The sequence below is a fragment of the Microcaecilia unicolor genome, chromosome 6 (assembly GCF_901765095.1).
Source record: "Microcaecilia unicolor chromosome 6, aMicUni1.1, whole genome shotgun sequence".
Lineage (NCBI taxonomy): Eukaryota > Metazoa > Chordata > Amphibia > Gymnophiona > Siphonopidae > Microcaecilia > Microcaecilia unicolor.
The window spans coordinates 14,859,090-14,879,468 of NC_044036.1; the positions used below are offsets into that span (position 1 = coordinate 14,859,090).

Below are 20,379 nucleotides of genomic sequence, written 5' to 3' on the forward strand. Positions count from 1 at the left end.
TCATGGCAGGCTCAATGCGGCTTACATGGGGCAATGGAGGGTTAAGTGACTTGCCCAGAGTCACAAGGAGCTGCCTGTGCCTGAAGTGGGAATCAAACTCAGTTCCTCAGTTCCCCAGGACCAAAGTCCACTAGGCCACTCCTCCACTCTGGTCTTTATCTTGGTTCCTTCAAGAGTCCTTACAGTAACCATATCCCCTCATCCTTATTTGCAAAGGCACTTGATGGTCAAAAGCAGTCCCTCTGGATTAGTGAAATTTTATATCTTAGCAAAAGCTATAGCACTAAAATTGGTACATTTGTATGCCTGCCATCTTGAGATATTATTCTGAACCCGGTTATCAATCCTCCCGCTCTCTCTTTTTTTTTTTTTAGCTCAGATTATTTTGCTTCATCAGAGCGAATGAAGGTGGGTGCAAGTCCACCTGGGCTGAACCCTGAACTCAGGCTGACCTGGAGCATAAGGCATAATTCCAAGGACTGCCATGCACTCAGACAGAAGCCTGAAAGTTTAGGACCAATGGCGTAGGTAAGGGTGGGCCCGGGTGGGCACAGGCCCACCCATTATTGCCTCAGGCCCACCCAGTCAGCAGCCCATGAGGCCCCTAAAACTCCTCACTAGTCTCTCTCCCTCTTCTCCACTCATGGCTTGTCATCTGCCCGTCTCTCTCTCTGGACCCACCCCCCTTCCTGTCTACCTCAGAGCTACTGCTGGTGGCAATTCCTGTATGCATCCTGCGCCAGCCCTTCAGGCTTCTCTCTATCGTGTCCTGCCCACAGTGATGTCACTTCTTATTTCTTTGGTGGGGACGTGGTAGAAAGAGGCCTGCAGGGCTGGCGCAGGTTGCCTGTAGGAATTGCGACACGCAATGGCTCTGGAGGTAGGACCAGGGGAGGGGGTTCAAAGAGAAATGAGCAGACGTTGGGTCATTAAAAAAAAACCCCAAACACTATATTATATGTATGTACAGGGGTCGGGGTGGAAAGGGCCCACCCAAAATGGCAGGTCTGCCTACGCCGCTGCTTAGGACTATGATAGAGTTCAGAATAGAAACATTGCATCTTGTTCCTGGATTGCCATAATTCTATAAGCAGTTTGGGCTCATTTGTTAATTGTAACTTTGGATTTAGTTGACGCCTTTCCCAGTAATAGTTCAAGCTGAGGTGCATTCTGACGCGGAAGAAGATATTTCCCTGTCCGCAGAGAGGGGTCACGGTCTATTTACTAACATGTGTTAACGGACATCATTGTGCATCGATTCAAGTTAGGCATGTGAGTTAGTAAATAGGCCCGCTGAAAATAATGGAGTTTGGATTATTTAACGTGTTAAATCATTTTAACAAGCTACTGTGCAGGGGCGGCCGTACCATTAGGCTACCTGAGGCGGGGGCTTCAGGCGGCACTCTTCTGAGATGGCATCGCCTCCCACCCTTACTTCTCTAACCCCTTTCAAATCAATTTAACTTTTTTCTTTCTTGTTTTTTGAAAGGCGGCAGCATCGATTCCCAAAGGCTGTCCTGCCGCCAGTCCCGGCCCCTTCTGTCTACTGTGGCCCGCCTCCGAGGAAACAGGATGTTAAATCAGAGAAGCAGGCTGCAGTAGAGAAAATGGGGCCAGGACTGGCGGCAGGGCAACCTCTAGGAATTGCTTCCATCGCCTTTGGAAAAAAAAAAGGTAAATTCTTTACCTAACGCATAATTAAACTCTGGAATTCGTTGCCGGAGAACGTAGTGAAGGCGGTTAGCTTGGCAGAGTTTAAAAAGGGGTTGAACAGTTTCCTAAAGGACAAGTCCATAGACCGCTACTAAATGGACTTGGGAGAAATCTACAATTTCGGGAATAACATGTATAGAATGTTTGTACGTTTGGGTAGCTTGCCAGGTGCCCTTGACCTGGATTGGCCGCTGTCAGGGACAGGATGCTGGGCTCGATGGACCTTTGGTCTTTTCCCAATATGGCATTACTTATGTACAAGGAGCTGGGGAAGGAAGGGAGGGGATGGCAGGCCTGGGGGGAGGGGGTGTTGGCAGCGGCAGCAGTTCCCTCCGCTTGAGGGGGTGGTGGGGTGGTTCATTCTATGCCTCAGTGGGGGGGGGGGCAGCTCATTCCTCGCCTCAGGCGGCAGATTGTCTTGGGCCGCCGCAGATACTGTGCATGAACTCGCGTTAGTAAATAGGGTTCTAAGTTTTACCCTCTTGCTTTCAATGCCTTGTAATACTGAAATCTGAAAATGCAGCTAATGCAACAGAGTCCCATGCTGCGGCTTTAGTAACTTTTAGCTCCGTTTTCTGTTTGTTCTCAGTATTCAGTTCACAGAGAGCCTAAACTCCTTGGGCCTGATATTCAGCCAGCAGTGATCAGCATTTTGCCGACCGCCACTGGCGTTAAACCCAGAAATTGAATTCTGGGTATCTGGAGCCGGCCAATGCCTAGTCAGTTAAGTGCGATATTCAGCCCTTAACAAGCTATGGGCTAAGATTCAAGGTTCAGCTTCATTTAATATACGTGGAGGGCATTTTTGAAAGCAACATCCAAGTTGCGATTTGGACGTCTTTGCAAAACATCCAAATTCAGGGGCGAGGAAAACCGTTTTTTCGAAAAAAGATGGACGTCCATCTTTCGTTTCGAAAATACCATCAGAGACGTCCAAATCCTTAAATTTGGACGTCCTTAGACATGGATGTCTTTGACTTTTGGCGATTTTCGAAACCAAAGACGGCCATGTCAAAAACGTCCAAATGCAAGCCATTTGGACGTGGGAGGAGCCAGCATTTGTAGTGCACTGGTCCCCCTGACTTGCCAGGACATCAACCGGGCACCCTAGGGGGCACTGCAGTGGACTTTATAAATTGCTCTCAGGAACATAGCTCCCTTACCTTGTGTGCTGAGCCCCCAACCCCCCCCCCCCCAAAACCCACTACCCACAACTGTACACCACTACCATAGCCCTTACGGGTGAAGGGGACACCTATATGTGGGTACAGAGGGTTTGTGGTGGGTTTTGGAGGGCTTGCTGTTTTCCCCACAAATGTAACTGGTGGTGGGGGGGGGGGGGTATGGGCCTGGGTCTGCCTGTCTGAAGTGCACTGCAATACCCACTAAAACTGCTCCTGGGACCTTCATGCACTGTCATGGACCTGAGTATGACATCTGAGGCTGGCACAAAATATTTTTAAAGATGTTTTTTTAAGGGTGGGAGGGGATTAGTGACCACTGGGGGAGTAACGGGAGGCCATCCCCAATTTCCTCCGGTGGTCATCTGGTCATTTTGGGCACCTTTTTGTGCTTTATTCATAAAAAAAGCACGCCCAGGGTGAAAACGTCCAAGTTTTCGTCAAGGATTATGGATCAAAGACGTCCAAGTGTTAGGCACACCCAAGTCCCGCCTTCGCTATGCCTGCAACACGCCCCCTTGAAATTTGGACGTCCTTGCGACGGACTGCAGTTGGAGATGTCCAAAATCGGGTTTCGATTATACTGATTTGGACGTTTCTGTGAGAAGGACGTCCATCTTCTGATTTGTGTCGAAAGATGGACGTCCTTCTCTTTCAAAAATGAGCCCGTTAGTCTGCAAATCAGTGAAAAATCTAAGCGGTTTACAAACAAATTGGAGAGAAAGAACAGAAAAAGGCTAATCGAATAGGGGAAAGGAGAAACACAAGAGGGATGTCAGGTTACAATTTCTGCTTAATAAGGGGTTAGGGGGAAGGAGACAAAATTAACCCTAAGGATTCAAAAGGAGGAAGGGGAGACAGACAAAGACAACACAGGTGTAGCACATCCCAAGGTCAGTGGCTTTTAAACCCATAATTAATATTCATGAGAGATATTTTCATGCACTGCCTCCACTGCATGCAAATCTGTCTCATGAATATTCATTGTGGATATCCTGAAAACCTAACTGGCTGAGGTGCCTCCAGGACCAGGTTTAGGAATCACTACTCTATACTACAAAACCTGCAAAATGTCGTTCAAGTGGAGTCAAAGGATTCATTGGAGAAGAACGTTTTTAGAATCACCTTGAAATTGTTGGAAAAAAATTTCTAACCGAAAACTGAGAGGAACAGAGGTCCAAAGCACAACAGCAACTACACAATGACAGGTCTGACTTTTCTGCAGCCTGGTATACAAGGTTAACCTGGCCGGTTAAGGGCTGACTCTGCCCCTGGAATGCCCCCAAATAGCTGGTTTTCACTTCAGCGCTAACTGGTTATTTTCAACAGCACTAATCGGTTAAATGCTTCTGAAAATTAAAGGTTAGCCAGTTAAATTGCTTTCAATATTGACCCCTTTGTTCTTACCAGCCAGTCTCTCAGCCAGGGTCAGGGCGTGGACTGAAGGTCTGTAGTCGGGCGCATGCTGAGCCTGCTGGGCCGCCTGCTGGTGGAGGTTGTACATTGCGCTGAGGGAATTCATGGCATGGAGTGAGTAACCGTTCACCCCGTAGTGCTGCATGGCTGTGTAACACAGAAGGAGAAGTGTCAGTCAGAATCCTGCATGTCTTCTCATAGAACATGGCAAAAACTTGTAGAATGCAATGCCATGCAGAAAGGAACACACACAGAGCTCACCACTGCATGGCTGACAGTGTCCCATACATTTAGGAAAACAGATGTTATGGGGAGAGTGGTGATTTTATAATATACACTGTGTCTGGAAAAAAACAAACCCCCTAAACATTTTGCAACAACAACAACCTCGAACCTTTGCCGAACTAATTAAAATTTTAAGTGTCATCGACACCAAATTACATAGGAGTCCCTCGTACCGTTTAGGAGATTTTTAATTTTTTACAAACTGCTGTCACAAATCTCAGTTCCCGACATCATCCGTGATGCCATTGCATGCTGATAGATGGTGACAAAAGAAGATTATGTTTTAATTAAAATACTCAGACTTGAAAAAAAGAGATACATTTCTAAAAGATCAGATTTAAACATTCGGACTGTTAAGGTTCCCATTAACTGTGCTAGAAACTCTTTAACTTTTGGGTAGCGTTATTTAAAATTTGACATCTCAGTAATGTTAAGGTGGATTTCTACAAAACCACACAAAAATTTTTGAAACAGAAGTCAAAATTGTGCATATAAAATTTTAATTAATTCAGTGCAGTTTGCAGTTATTGCAAAATGTTTAGGGGCTCACCTTTTTTTGGGCACAGTGCATAAGTACATAAGTATTGCCGTACTTGGACAGACTGAAGGTTCATCAAAGCCAGCATCCTGTTTCCAGCAGTCGCCAATCCAGGTTACAATTACCTGGCGAGATCCCAAAACAGCATAATACATTTTATGCTGCTTATGCTAGAAATAAGCAGTGGATTTTCCCCAAGTCCATTTTAATAATGGCTTATGGACTTTTCTTTTAGGAAGCTGTCCAAACCATTTTTAAACCCTGCTAAGCTAATTGCTTTTATTACATTCTCTGGCAATGAATTCCCGCTGGACCAGGTGAAGCACAGGGAGGAGGGAGGGAAGAGAGAAAGAGAAATGTCAAAATGGGATTTTGGTGCCTGTAATTGGGGGGGGGGGGGGGGGGGGGATTTGAGAGGAGGAGATACTGGTTCACCGGTGGAGGAAAGAGAGAGTGAAAGGAGAGATACTGGATTGTGGACAGGGATGGAAGTGAGGACGCCAATACAAAGGTTGACTCAGGTGCCACAGTCCCTTGTACCGGTCCTGAATACATACATATAATTTCAGCGTGATCACTTATGCCAGCCATAGCGCAGGTGAAAATGCTCACTCCAAGGTTGCTAAAACACATATGCAAGTGATAATATTCTATCATTTATATGCATTACTGTGCACCCCATCCACATTGTGCCCAGACTCTGCCCAAAGGCTGCCAAAAGACAAAGCTGGGCTGGGGCAAACAATCTTCAGGGCCCCACTGCTGCTCTCTCACCGCCACCGCTGACCCCCCCCCCCCCCCCCGAGAGAGAGAGAGAGAGAGAGAGAGAGAGAGAGAGAGAGAGCTCTGCCGGCTACAGATCCTTCTTCCTGCCAGTCCCACCTCCTGAGAACTAACTTCCTGTTTCCACAAAGGCAGGATGCGGCAGGAAGAAGGAGGCAGCAGAGCAGTCTCTTTTGATTGCCAGGGCCGGGCACTCCTTGGAGGCCGGGCCTGGGGAATCTTGCCTCCCCCCTGCCTCCCCTGCTCTGCCCATATGTATGCCATCACATTTAGGTTCTAAATTTTAGAATACCATGTAGCTGGAATATTGGCGTTCACGTGTATGTGCCAGTATTTATGTCACTTACATGCGTTGTTAACACGCAAATATAAAAATTATCCCACGATTTGAGCCTTCATTCGTAACTGCCCCGGGTTCTCCTTCCCATTTCTAAGTCTTCTCTGGTGTAGTTCAACCAGTGGAGGGCCAGCTTTTGCTCAGGGGCCACAAACTCCGACTCCTTCTGGAAGCCGGTACTTGCTCACCCTGAATCTGGCTAATTGGTCTCATCAGTGGGTTGATGGTTGGCTCTCTTGTACCTCCTGTTCCCTCCCCAATCTGGCCCTAGGCCTAGAGATTGGACTTGACTTTCCTGCGGGGCAGTGCACAGGACAACAGCTTTTCGGAGATCACCATAAATCCCTTTTTCCTACAACTTAAGAGAGAGGTAGGCAGAACACCGTTCATTGACCTGATGCCTTAAACCAATTCACAGGTTATTCTTGAGCAAAATGAGAAGTTGATACTTGACAGCAGAGAAATCTTGAGTATTGGGAGTAATTTTGGATTTGTCTTTGTCTCTAAGTACAGAATAATAACCTATTTAGCAAAAGGTTTTCTGAAACTGAGCTATGAATTATTTGATCTTATTTTCATGAATATCATTTTAGGATGCTGATTCAAAGTCTCATTTTGGCCCAATTGGATTATTGTAACGTGTTATACTTGGGTACATCGGCAAAACTGAGGAACCGCCTTGCTGCAAAACACGGCAGCTCACATGGTGTCTAGAAGGAACAAATTTGATCACGTTGAAGGAGCTACACTGGCTTCCGCTGCAGTCAGATATACTTTTTTAAATCTTGCTGCGTTATTTTAAGATTCGGAATGGTTTGATTATCAGAACAGGTCAAATCTTACACGTTCGCTGCATCGTATGAACTTAGTTGGTCCTACTTTTAAGGGAGAAAGATTTAAGAAAAAGAATTTTTGCAAAACTTTATCAGGCTGGAATAAAAGGCCTGAGAGCTTGTCTCGACGGGCCCCGTTAAACGAGGGCTGGGCCCGTTCAAGACAGCTCTAGTTAGGGGCGAGAGGGGGGGGTCGAAAGCGCCACGTGCATGACGCGCGGAAGGGTTCGCGATGAGTGGCCAGTTTAAGCTAGTGGCTGCTTGGCGGGTCTTTGGGGGGCTGCCATTGGTGGATGGCAGCGTGGGGGGGCGGGGCTAAGGGGGGAATAAAAAGAAGGTCCTCCGAGGCTCAGGGCGTTTTCCCTGTTCCTCGGAGGCAGATTGCCCACCCTGGCATGGGTATGTGGGTTAGGAGGAAGTTTGTTTGGGAGCAGGTTTTCTGGTTGTGTTTTTTCGTTACAGCAGATGGCCTGGAAGTTTATCGCAGCTGTAAAAAGAAGCAATCAAACCCCAAGCTACAGGCACTATGGCTCATGGGGGCTGAGCCAGGGCTTGACAGGCGGGTCGGGCGACCCGGAAGATGTGCGGAGGTTTGCATGGTTTAGAGCCCTTGCTGTGATGGCGGGGTCCGGAAGAAGCTGAGAAGTTGCCGCTTTGCTAACATGGCGAGCGGCGGGGGGGGGCATATTGCGTCGTCAAACTAATGAAGTTAATTAAGTACATGGTTAATAAAGCAAGCTGCGGCCTATGGTTACTCAACTCTGGTGTCGGCGAGTTATTGGGGGGGGGGGGGGTCCCAGCTTCAAGGTTTATAATTTACTGCGTAGTCTGAAACTTCAATCTTCTTATTCGCTATTCCAGAAGGATTTTAAAACTTTTTTTTCTTTTTACAAAGTGTAGTTATTTTGATGTTTAGAACAGTTATGATCTGCTCTATTTTTGTATTCTGTCAAGTGTAGGTAATGCATTAAGGTTTTCTTTTAACTTGTAAGCCACTTCGGACCTTTTTAGGAAAGAAGCAGGTTAAAAGTGTCATTTTAGATTAGAGTCGATTAGATTTAGTATTTATTAGGAAACATTTTACTCTCTTTAGGGCACCAGTGCCCAAAGCAAAGCACAATATGTACAGCAGAAGTAGAGGCAATTTCAGAAATAAAAAATAAATGAGAAATATCAAATATAGCGATCCTGTCATAGTAACATTTAAAATCAACAACCTCTCAACACTTCGATTATTCAGGTGATTGAATCCTAACAAGTAAAATACCTGTCATGACCTGGATACACCACCATTTACACACACACACACATATATATATATATATATATATATATATATATATATATAAAACCAAAAAGCCCAATAAAAAGACACACGTTAAATTAAACGTGATACTAATAACATCAGAACACTGTATAATAGTTGTAACCGTAGATGAGGGTCAGAGCCAACCAGTGGTCTTCAGACCCTACAGCTAATGGCAAGTGATGGGAGCAGCTTCGGAGTTTACAGCCTGTATGTGTGGCTAATCCGTCAGGCAGGGGTTAACTGGAAGTGCACACAGAGCCCTGGTGTCAACGAGCGCAGAAGCGATAATAAATTAAATATTTAAGAGAGGAGAAAGGCCATTCATCATGTCAGTACTGTGTTTTGCAAGCTGTCGGGTTCTGCTTACATTGGTTAAAATAATCTTTATATTTCATTAGGCACCCAAACAAGCTGATCTTCCATCACTAGCTCTATGGATGACTTTAATTTTCAAAATCTGCAGATACATCTTTTTATGCCCTCCAGCTGCCGCAGGGCATGTTAAGTACAGAATCCTATCAAAGACTAAAGTCGAGTTTTATTAGCTGCTAGCTGGAATAAATCAACAGTACGGAGGAAAAAATATTGTGTCTTAAGTTGTCTTTGATTAAGCCAGGATCAATCATTCACCTTTTTCTGTTAAAATATAGCTGTTCTTTCTTATGTAACTCTCAGCTATGTAGATTTTAGGAAAGTACCCTAATAGACAATAAGACACAGCTAAGGAATTTTAAAAACAGGCCAAGAGTTCAGAAGTATATTTGTGAACGTGCATGTGTAAATGTTCAGAACCCTGTTTGCGGTGAAATACACAGATACTTTCATAACCGTGCTAAGTTTCCTGAATTTCAAGAAAGTAATTTGCCTTTGAAAATGCAACAAAGGTTCCTCAGATACTAAGGGGGCCTTTTTTTACTAAGCAGCTGCAAAGAGAGGCCTGCGGTAGTGTGGACACGTGTACTAGGCATGCGCTTGGCCAGTTTTTAACGCGTCTGCAAAAAAAAAGGGCTTTTTTTTAATGGACGGGAAAAGGGCATGCAGTAAAACTGAATCCAGCGAGCGCCTAATACCGGCCTGAGCCCTTAACGCCACCCATTGATCTAGTGGTAAAGGCTCACAGACTACACGTACGCACCAGCTGCCGATTTATGCCAGAAATGCCGTGTGTGGAAATAAATAAATAATCCATCCAGGCAGTACGAGTGTGCTCCAAATCCATAATTACTGCCAAGGTGTGCATGCTAGCCTGGTGGTAGTCTCATTTTGGTGCACGCTGCGTGTGTGTAGAGCCTACCACGCCTTTGTAAAAAGGGCCCCTCAACATCTGGCAGATTTGCGTTGTAAACCGTACGAGGAGAGACTTGCTTGTATACCCTGGAGGAAAGGAGAAACAGGGGTGATATGATATAGACGTTCAAATATTTGAAAGGTATTAATCCACATATGAACCTTTTCCGGAGGCGGGAAGGCGGTAGAACTAGAGGACATGAATTGAGGTTGAAGGGGGGCAGAGTCAAGAGTAATTTTTTCACGGCGAGGGTGGTAGATACGTGGAATGCCCTCCCGTGGGAGGTGGCGGAGATGAAAACAGCAGTGGCGTACCAAGGGGGGGGGGGGCGGTGGGGGCAGTCCTGGGTGCACGCCGCGGTGCGCGCCTGCTGCGAGAGTTTGCTAACTTCTCTCGTTCGCTGCAGCTCCCTCTGCCCTGGAACAGGTTACTTCCTGTTTCGGGGCAGAGGGAGCTGCAACGAACGAGCAAAGTTAGTAAACTCGCAGCAGGCGCATGCTGCGGCACCCCCCCCAGCGGCATGCTCCCAGGGGGGGCGCCGCCCCCCTAGGAACGCCACTGGAAAACGGTAATGGAATTCAAACTTACGTGGGATAAACACAAAGGAATCCTGTTTAGAAGAAATGGATCTATGGAATCTTAGCGGACATTGGGTGGCAACGCCGGTATTTGGAGAATAAAACCGGTGCAGGGCAGACTTCTACGGTCTGTGCCCTGAGAAAGGCAGGGACAAATCAAACTTGGATATACATATAAAGTATTACACACCATGTAAAATGAGTTTATCTTGTTGGGCAGACTGGATGGACCATTCAGGTCTTTATCTACCGTCATTTACTATGTTAGATCAAATGACACTGGTAAAAAATACACATCTCTGAAAACTCTCCCCAGATTGAGACATGCAGCAGACAGTATCCCTCCGATTCTAAAAAGGTCGACAAAAATTGCCCGTGCAAATTTAGACACAGCCTTGATTTTCATGTGCGATTTAATAGAATAACGAGCCAATTAGTGCCAATAATTGGCTTTCACAAGCAATTCTTGGCACTAATTAAATTTAATTAGGACTAATGCATGTAAATTTAGACACGGAATCTGCGCCTAAAATTTACATGAGGTCCAAAAAAAAGGGCATGTGGAAATGGGAGGGTCATGGGTGTTTCGGGCTGGAATGGGGGTGTGGTTTTGAGGTACGCTCGTAATTACAGAATATGGTGCTCCAAGCATACATTTAGGCATGGCATTTGAACCAGATTTTCATTGGTGCAAATGGCAGTACCTAAATTTATGCGTGACCTCTCTGCTTAAGTGTGTATTCTATAAACCACACACGGACTATAGGTGTGGCTTATAGAATACTGTTTAAGTGGGTATTTTAGGTGCCATATATGGAATCTAGCCCTATGTGTATCGTGAAATATATGGGTTATTTTTAGCTGCTACATGGTGGGGTCAATTTTTCAGGAAGATTTAGCTGTATAACTTTGTGCCTCCTATTGGGGGCAGTTATATAACAGGAAGTCTCCAGTTAGAACATAAGAATAAGTATTGCCATACTGGGACAGACCGAAGGTCCATCAAGCCCAGCATCCTGTTTCCAACAGTGGGCAATCCAGGTTACAAGTACTTGGCAAGGTCCCAAAACAGTACAATGCATTTTATGCTGCTTATTCTAGAAATAAGCAGTGGATTTTCCCCAAGGCCATTTTAATGACGACTTATAAACTATTCTTTAGGAAGCTAGCCAAACATTTTTAAACCCTGCTAAGCTAACTGCTTTTACTACATTCCCTGATAAGATGCAATAGTAGCGTATTCAATAATGATGCTTCAGTGCCCAGAACACTAATGTAATCTGGTATCAGTGCACTCTCTTCCCATGTGGCTACTGCCTCTGTTCTCGAGTCTACCCGTGGCTCTCTTCTCCTCCAGGATGTGTCACGTGCTGTTCTCAGTGCTCAGAGTCTGACTCCTTTCCAGGCAGAGTGGCACTAGCAGAGCGTCAGCATGATGAGTCATCACCCTCCTCGCCCTCCTATTGGTCAAATTTGGAGCCGAAAGGAGGCTTGAGATGTAACAAGCCTTATTCTGGCTCCAAATTTGATCAATTGGGTGACAGACTGAGGAAACAATGAATGAGCACCCAAGGGGGAAAAAAAACACCCCAAAAGTCGCAACCTGCAACTGTCAGAAAACTGCCCACAGCCAGCTCAAAAAACCAGCCCACTTCCACGGGAAAACGATGGAGTTGACAACCCTGGTTATACCACAGAAAAGTGGTATATCAAGGATCATGACACTGCTGCGGGTGTCTATGCAGTAGCGACTCCCATAACTTACAGCACTCAGTAAGTTACACAACTAGGAGCCCTGCCCATGGTCCACCCACACACGTGTCCTTGTCAGTGTTGCCAGATCATGATGGGCGTTTTTCCTGCCCAATTGGGCTCCTTTCCGTGACCCGCTGCGGCTTTTTCACATCACGTGCGGGTTGCGGGATTTTGGGCGGCTTCTTGTTGCCCCGCCGGCGGTTTTTTCCCGCAGCCATTGGCCGCAGGTTGGCTAGTTTTCCCCGCGGCCAGTAGAAGCCCCACAGAGGCAGGCTTAATGACATCATTTGTATGCAAATTGACTCCATATTTATTAATGTCATTCACATGCAAATTGACTGCGGTTTGGGGCTGGCTTTGGGCATGACAAATTTTTTCCATCTGGCAACACTGGTCCTTGTAGTTCACGCCATAGTACTCGTGTGCACTCTTACAAAACAGTGCGTAGGGCCTTCGTCCACATAAGCGCTCATTTTCTCCGCATTTACCTCAAATCAGACGATTGAGCACAATACGCAAGCTTAGAAATGCAATGTTCAATGACCCAGTTTCACCAGCGAACCGTCACATAGGATGAATTGGGTTTTCGTATCAGAATAAAAGCATTCAACTGGGCTGCAGGGAATAGATCATCCCAGAAACTTTGGGTTCTAGAACAGAACCTTGGAGTCTACAAGGCAACTTTCAAGCAGAGCCTGGACACATGATGTCTGCTGGTATTTTACCTGGAGACTTTATAAGCCTTATTTTAGAAATTGGATTCATCTGAAAGTGGCCTTTAGACATCTATATTGCACGGGTGGCGAAATCCCAATTCTATAAAGCTGGGATACAGATATCTAAAACTACAGTACATCCTTATGGCAAGGGGATGTGAAACTCTGATTCCAGAAGGGGAAGGGTCTTCTATGTCTGAAAAGATGGATGTTGGTATCAGTGGCGTACCGAGGGTGGGGTGGTCCACCCTGGATGCACGCTGCAAGGAGGTGCAGGGAGCAGCCACACGGCTGTCTGCTCTGCCAGTTCCCTGCTCCCTCCGCCGTTACTTCCTGTTCTGAGGCAGGGAAAATTGGTAGAGCAGACAGCCGCGGCTGCTCCATGCACCCCCAAAAGGTAAAAGCAATGCGCTGGGGGAGGGGGTGATGCACCAGGGGTGTGCGCAGCAGCGATCCATCCCAGGTGGCAGCTGACCTAGGAATGCTACTGCTTGGTATTTAGACCAGGTATTTGGCACGTCCAGTTGGCAGAAAGGTGTTCAGATTGAGCAGCTGTTCATTGGAGGGATTAAGAGAAGTCAACCCTTTAATCCTCCAGAGGTTGCTGTCCCCTCCCCACCCCCCCATGTGAAATTAGCAAGGGATACCTGGCTCTATGACAGCTGCAGATGCTATGGACGTTCATAGTACTATTTTTTAAAACTAAAATTTCATACATACCACTTGCAAGCCCGAAGGGTATTGAAACAGTGTATATTTAAACTCTGCCAAGCTAACCGCCTTCACCACGTTCTCCGGCAACGAATTCTAGAGTTTAATTACGCGTTAGGTGAAGAAAACTTTTCTCCGATTTGTTTTAAATTTACTATTGAGTGAAGTGGAACAGGTGTATGTGAAGCGTCTGTTCACGCTTTCCAAAAATACTAGGACTAGGGGGCATGCGATGAAACTACAGTGTAGTAAATTTAAAACAAATCAGAGAAAATGTTTCTTCACCCAACGTGTAATTAAACTCTGGAATTCGTTGTCGGAGAACGTGGTGAAGGCGGTTAGCTTGGAAGAATTTAAAAAGGGGTTAGACGGTTTCCTAAAAGGACACGTCCATAAACCACTACTAAATGGACTTGGGAAAAATCCACAATTCCAGGAACAACATGTATAGAGTGTTTGTACGTTTGGGAAGCTCGCCAGGTGCCCTTGGCCTGGATTGGCCGCTGTCGTGGACAGGATGCTGGGCTCGATGGACCCTTGGTCTTTTCCCAGTGTGGCATTACTTATGTAAGGTACAGTAGGTATTTTTCTGTCCCTGGAGGGCTCACAAAAAAAAACTTCCTCAAAGATCTGCAGTGGGATTTGAACCGACCTGCTGCTCTAACCATTAAGCTACTCCTCCATTCCACATGGAAACATATGTGGCCCATTTTATGATGTGAATATCCCAATGCTGCCACAACGATTTCCATGTTATAAAATAGTCCCTTGATTTGCTCCGTTCATACTTGGAATATTTTAGTTTTTAAACTGGACGTCACCACTTTTCATGTATTTTAGAACAGGCTGTACATCAGCACAGATCCTGGTTTAAAATACTAACACCACCAGCGACATACTGACCTGGCTGTCCTTATTGCTTATATTTTTTTTGCTTATTTAAACTTTCTATACTGTCCTACCTAACCAGCAGATTCAGGCCGGTGGTGGGAGGCGGGGATAGTGCTGGGCAGACTTTTACGGTCTGTGCTCTGAAAAGCACAGGTACAAATCAAGGTAAGATATACACAAAAAGTAGCACATATGAGTTTGTCTTGTTGGGCAGACTGGATGGACCGTGCAGGTCTTTTTCTGCCGTCATCTACTATGTTTTTTTTTTTTTTTTTTTTAATGTTAGGCGTTTCACAAACTCAAACCAATAATGGAATTACGAAAAGAACTACAATCTGGATAGGAAAGGATACATTCACTCAAAAGCATATAAATCCAGGGAGGAAGGGGTGAATTTAATAGTGGGGTAAGGGAGGGGCAGGGCACAACAAGGACAGGAAAACGTGCCAATAGTCGACACAGCTCTACCTAATTTAAGTCAAAAGCTTGTGGAAATAGCCAGGTTCGAAATTTCTGAAAGAGAGTTCACATCGAATAAAGAGGGGAAGAAAGTTCCAGCAAGAAGGTGCCGTAAAGGAAAATGCATGGTGTCGGGTGGACTCAAGCTGGGCCAGACGGGGACCCGGGAGAACTAAACGGTAATCATTTATGGACTGAAGCAAACAGGTGGGTGACTACGAAATGGTAAACATGGACAGATAAGGTGGCAGACCTAACCGAAAAGCATTAATGGGGTGATTCTATACATGTCAACTAAAGAAAAAAAAAAAATCAGCACTGAAATCATGCCGACTAAGCGTATTCTATAATCGGTGCCCAGATTTAGATTCCGGTATATAGAATAGTACCTAAAGCTAACTTTTCTAATTCCGCCATGTCTTTTTTGAGATACAGCGACAAGAACTAAACTCGATAATCAAGGAGAGGTCACACCATGGAGCGATACAGAGCCATTATAGTATTCTCAGCCTTATTCGCCATCCCTTTCCTAATCATTCCTAGCATCCTGTTTGCTTTCTTGGCCGCTGCCGCACACTGGGCAGAAAATTTCAGTGAATTGTCTACAACACCTACATTTCTTTTTCTTGGATGCTGACCCCCCCCAAGGTGGACCCCAGCATCAGGTAACTACGATTTGGATTATTCTTCCTAATGGACAGACGGGCATACTTTACCGTGAAACTGTGCGTTCTGCTAGTTTCAAAAATATTGAGAACAATGCAGGATGGAATGAGTGGATTTCCAATTTTTTTTTTTTCACATTTGAAGACTGACGAAATATTATACGGTCAGCAGCAAGGCTAATCACACGAGTGCTTCTTTAAAAAAAAAATTATCTAGGCTACTTCAATGGATAACTTTGAATGTGGAAATGGTTATACAGCCAAAATGATTTCTTTATTTGTTACATTTGTATCCCACATTTTCCCACCTATTTGCAGGCTCAATGTGGCTTACATAGTACCGTAAAGGCGTTCGCCACTAGTCCGGTAGAGAAACAAACACATGGTGATGTTGTGGTCAATTAAGGTTCAGGCACAATGGGGATCGAAGAGGAGAGGTTATATAGTGACCATTATGAGCTTTGGTTTTGCTGTCTTGCAGAGTGTAGGCATTTATGTTGGGTCAGTAGGGTATGCCTTTTTTGAACAGGTTGGTTTTTAGTGATTTCCTGAAGTTTAGGTGGTCGTAGGTTGTTTTCACAGCTTTTGGCAGTGAGTTCCATAGTTGTGTGCTTATATAGGAGACGCTGGATGCGTAGGGGGCAGGATTTCATCATCCCAGAGATATTGACACTTGTCCGTCTAACTTATACATCTAAGCGGCAACATTCATGTGGCCTGCACAAAAAGCATTTATAGCCTGAAACATTATTCCCGTTACGTGCCCATTCCATTTAACTGGGTGTCTCCATTTACGTGCCCGGTAGGAGCCTTTCTATAAAAATAGCCAGAGAGCCTAAGTTCTGTTATAGAACAGTAGCATGATGCCCGATCGGTGCATCTATGCCACTTATGCCAGACATAGAGCTGGTTTAAGTACAGGCACCAAAATGCAGCAGGACTATGCATAAATTTACAGGATTCTAAGTTACGCAAGTCTGAGCCACGCCCATGTCTCTGGCCATGCTCTGCCCTCCCGTGTTCACCTCTTGCAATATGTACTGGGTTTAAAAAAAAGGTTTGGACAAGTTCCTGGAGGAAAAGTCCATATTTGCTATTGAGACAGATATGAGGAGGCAGCTACTTGCCCCAGGATTGGTAGCATGGAATGTTGCTACTATTTGAGGCTCTGAATGGAATTTTACTACTGTTTGAGATTCTAAATGGAATGTTGCTACTCTTTCGGGTTCCAATGGAAAGTTGCTACTAATTGGGTTTCTGCCAGGTACTTGTGACCTAGCTTTGGCCACTGTTTGGAAATGGGATACTGGGCTAAATGGACCATTGGTCTGACCCAGTGTGGCTATTCTTATGTAAGTTAAGCTAGAATTTGCGGAATAATGTTTAAGCACAATATGGACATTTACATATCTATGTGCATTTGCATGCATGTATGTGTCATGATTCAACGCGAGTGCCTCATCGTGTGCTGCCTACATAAACAGGTGTTGCTGAATATTCATATGATTTGAAACAATCTGTGTTACGATGTTCCAAAGTATACATTAACCATTTTTTTCTTTCAAGGGTAGAAAGTGTCATTGTGCTCCCCTGGTCAGTGCTTAAGGGTGATACCTCATGGCTGGATTTAAGGCTCAGAATCCTGGGAGAATTCCTGGTACTCAGCCCTAGGCTGAGGGCAGTTGCTGTGCTGATCAGACTGGATAAATGGGGGGGAACATTATAGTCCAGTAGTTGAGAATAAAGAATCCCTGTGTCAGATTCCAGTCCTGGATTCTTATTAAGAATTCTACAATCAGCAGTACATACAAAAACTTTAAATCATAAATAAATACCAAGGTGGACGAGGAAAGTGAAACGACCAATACATTTATGGGGGTATTTTTTACACAGGTTTTTACACAGTCAGAAAAGGAGCTTTATAAAATCATGCAGCCATACACACAGGTACTCGCACTGTATTCCTGGGCACTGTTTCCTCTAAGCAGGAGCAGGGGTCCATCTCCAACCGCATTGCTACCAGTGTGGGGGGGGGGGGGGGGGGCGGCGCTGCTTCAATATTTTGTTTTGAATCACTAGGATCAGGCAGGTTACCTGGAGTTCTACAGAGGTTGCCTGTACCTCACTATTGAAAATGTGATAGTGAAACAGCACCACCCCCTGTCGGAGCTGTAGGTGGAAGACTCCCACTCAGCTTGGAGGGAATGGTGGTCCTGGGTGTGGGGGGGGGGGGGGAGTATAGTTTGGGCAGAGGAGGGAGAATTGCAGTGTTCATGGGTACTGTATAAGCAGTGCATTTTGTCTAGCAAAAAAAGTGCCGGTACTCAAATGCCAGGCCACCCTTCAGGGGTGGGGTGATCACTGAGGGACTCACCCCACAATAGTCAGGCTCCCTGCAACCCGTCGTAGAATTTGTATGTAGAACCTGATCTCTTTCATTAAAATACGAGAACCATGGGTCAAGTTTAGCAGACAGTGGAAAAGGTGCCGGTACTCAGTACCCCCGAGTACCCCCTCAAAAAAAGCCCTGTGTATAAGATACAAGCATCCATGCCTGGACTAGACAGACATATTTACACCTTGGAGCAGGTGTACATTCTCTGGCTTTTACACACTCAAAGTAGGGCTGACTCTGGAAGTCTATGCTGCCTATGTATGTGTCTTCATACAAAAGACTTTTGTAAGCACATATAGAAACATATACTTCTTTTATAAGTGGGATACTGGGTGCATGTACAGATCGATTTTGCTAAAGTTTGTCTCTATTTATTTTTAGATGATTTGGAGGAGTGGCCTAGTGGTTCAAGCACCGGTCTTGCAATCCAGAGGTGGCCGGTTCAAATCCCACTGCTGCTCCTTGTGATCTTGGGCAAGTCACTTAACCCTCTATTGCCTCAGGTACAAACTTAGATTGTGAGCCCTCCTGGGACAGAGAAATATCCAGAGTACCTGAATGTAACTCACCTTGAGCTACTCCTGAAAAAGGTGTGAGCAAAATCTAAATAAATAAATAGCAAGATTCTAGAATCCTAAAGAGTAACAAGATTCCAATGCAGAATCTCAAACAGTAGCAACATTCCATGTAGAACCTTTAAGAATAACAAGGTTAGAGCACCGGTCTTGTAATCCAGAGGTGGCCGGTTCAAATCCCACTGTTACTCCTTGTGATCTTGGGCAAGTCACTCCAGTGCCTCAGGTACAAACTTAATTGTGAGCCCTCCTGCGACAGAGAAATATCCAGAGTACCTGAATGTAACTCACCTTGAGCTACTCCTGAAAAAGGTGTGAGCATAATCTAAATAAATAAATCAATAAGTCTTACATACAACCACATCCTGATGCAGAGCTCTGGCTCAAACTGTGATCACGTTGACTTTTTTTTGTGGAATTGTATGTGCTGTACCCTATTTTCAAGGAACAGTGATTGCCAGGTAAGTCCTATTTCTATACCACTTTTTAAAATAATGCTGGTGAATAAATGACTAAAGACTGATTTAAATATGCATTTATAGAAAAATTGGGATGTGATTATTTTTAATTCTGGCCTTTATAATCTGTTTAATCATCAATGTCAAAGCAGAGAACAAACTCACCTTATAAGCAGTGCTATCTCTGTCCCTAGAGGGCTCACAAGCTCAGTTTCCTTGCCTGAGGCAATGGAGGGTTGGGTGATTTGCCCAGGGCTGCAGTGGGAGCTGACCCTAGGATGCCAGGATCAATGCCTACGGCAGTAACCAATAGGCCACTTTTCCCTCTCCCAGGATTAAAGCAGTAAGTAAGAGTGCTCTGTTTGGTGCCAAGTGAAATTGCTGCGTTTATTGGACGTGACTTACTAGCCTTTACATGATGATCCTACCATAACAAAACAAAAAAAAAAAAAAAGATGAAAAAATTTATGAGTTTATTTTGAATAGTACCCTTTTTTTTTAATTGTATGGCTGGAGTGTTTTATAAAAGCCACATAAACAGGCTTAAATAGACACCTTTGGGGACTTTTAAGTACATAAGTATTGCCATATTGGGGCAGACCAAAGGTCCATCAAGCCCAGCATCCTGTTTCCAACAGTGGCCAATCCAGGTCACAAGTACCTGGCAAGACCCCAAAACAGTACAATACATTTTATACTGCTTATTCTAGAAATAAGCAGTGGATTTTCCCCAAGTCCATTTTAGTAATGGCATATGGACTTTTCTTTTAGGAAGCTATCCAAACCTTTTTTAAACCTCACTAAGCTAATTCCTTTTACTACATTCTCTAGCAATGAATTCCACAGTTTAATTACACATTGAGTGAAGAAAAATTTTCTACAAATCATTTTAAAATTTACTTATTTTCTAGCTTCATTGCGTCCCCCCCCCCCCCCAAAAAAAAAAAAAAAACCCAGAGTACACATCATCATACAGCTTGTGCAGTGACTATCCTCGGATGCATTAAAAATAGTCTAAGCCAGGGGTTCTCAACACCCCTAGCCAGTCTGGTTCCAGAATATTCACAACTGTATGCAAATCTCTCTCATTAGGTGGCCTGAAAACCTGATTGGCTAGGTGTGTTCCGAGGACTGCGTTGAGAACCCCTGCTCTAAGCCCTGTACAAACGAATGTGAGCTATTTTAGCCCTCTTTATTGACCGTGAATAATAGGGAACATGACTTTCAGTGTTTATCATGGTAAGAACAGATTTTTGCACGCATGACACTGAATACCCACAGGCTCAAGTCTTGGCATCCCCTAATGCAATGCAGTTCAGCATTCACTTTATTTACTCTGGCAGAGTTTGTTCTTAGTCGGCTGCAAATTCCTTCTGCTCCTAACACAGCTTTCTGGCAGAGAGACTGCTCAAAGGTGAAGATCTCTTATACCGGCTGCGTTTTGAGTGCTTCCACTCCGAGCACACGAGGAGCAACAAACGAATGGTTGCTTT

The 20,379-nt window shown here is 44.9% G+C and overlaps 1 protein-coding gene across 1 annotated transcript in view; it reads right to left on the minus strand.

The window, feature by feature from the left end:
- Positions 1–20,379, minus strand: part of DMBX1 (diencephalon/mesencephalon homeobox 1) — a 92,623-nt gene that overhangs the window by 36,490 nt on the left and 35,754 nt on the right. Inside the window, exon 2 of the mRNA XM_030206315.1 lies at positions 4,302–4,457. Coding sequence (XP_030062175.1) covers positions 4,302–4,455 — 154 coding nt within the window. The 5' untranslated portion in view covers positions 4,456–4,457. The remainder of the gene's footprint in view (positions 1–4,301; positions 4,458–20,379) is intronic.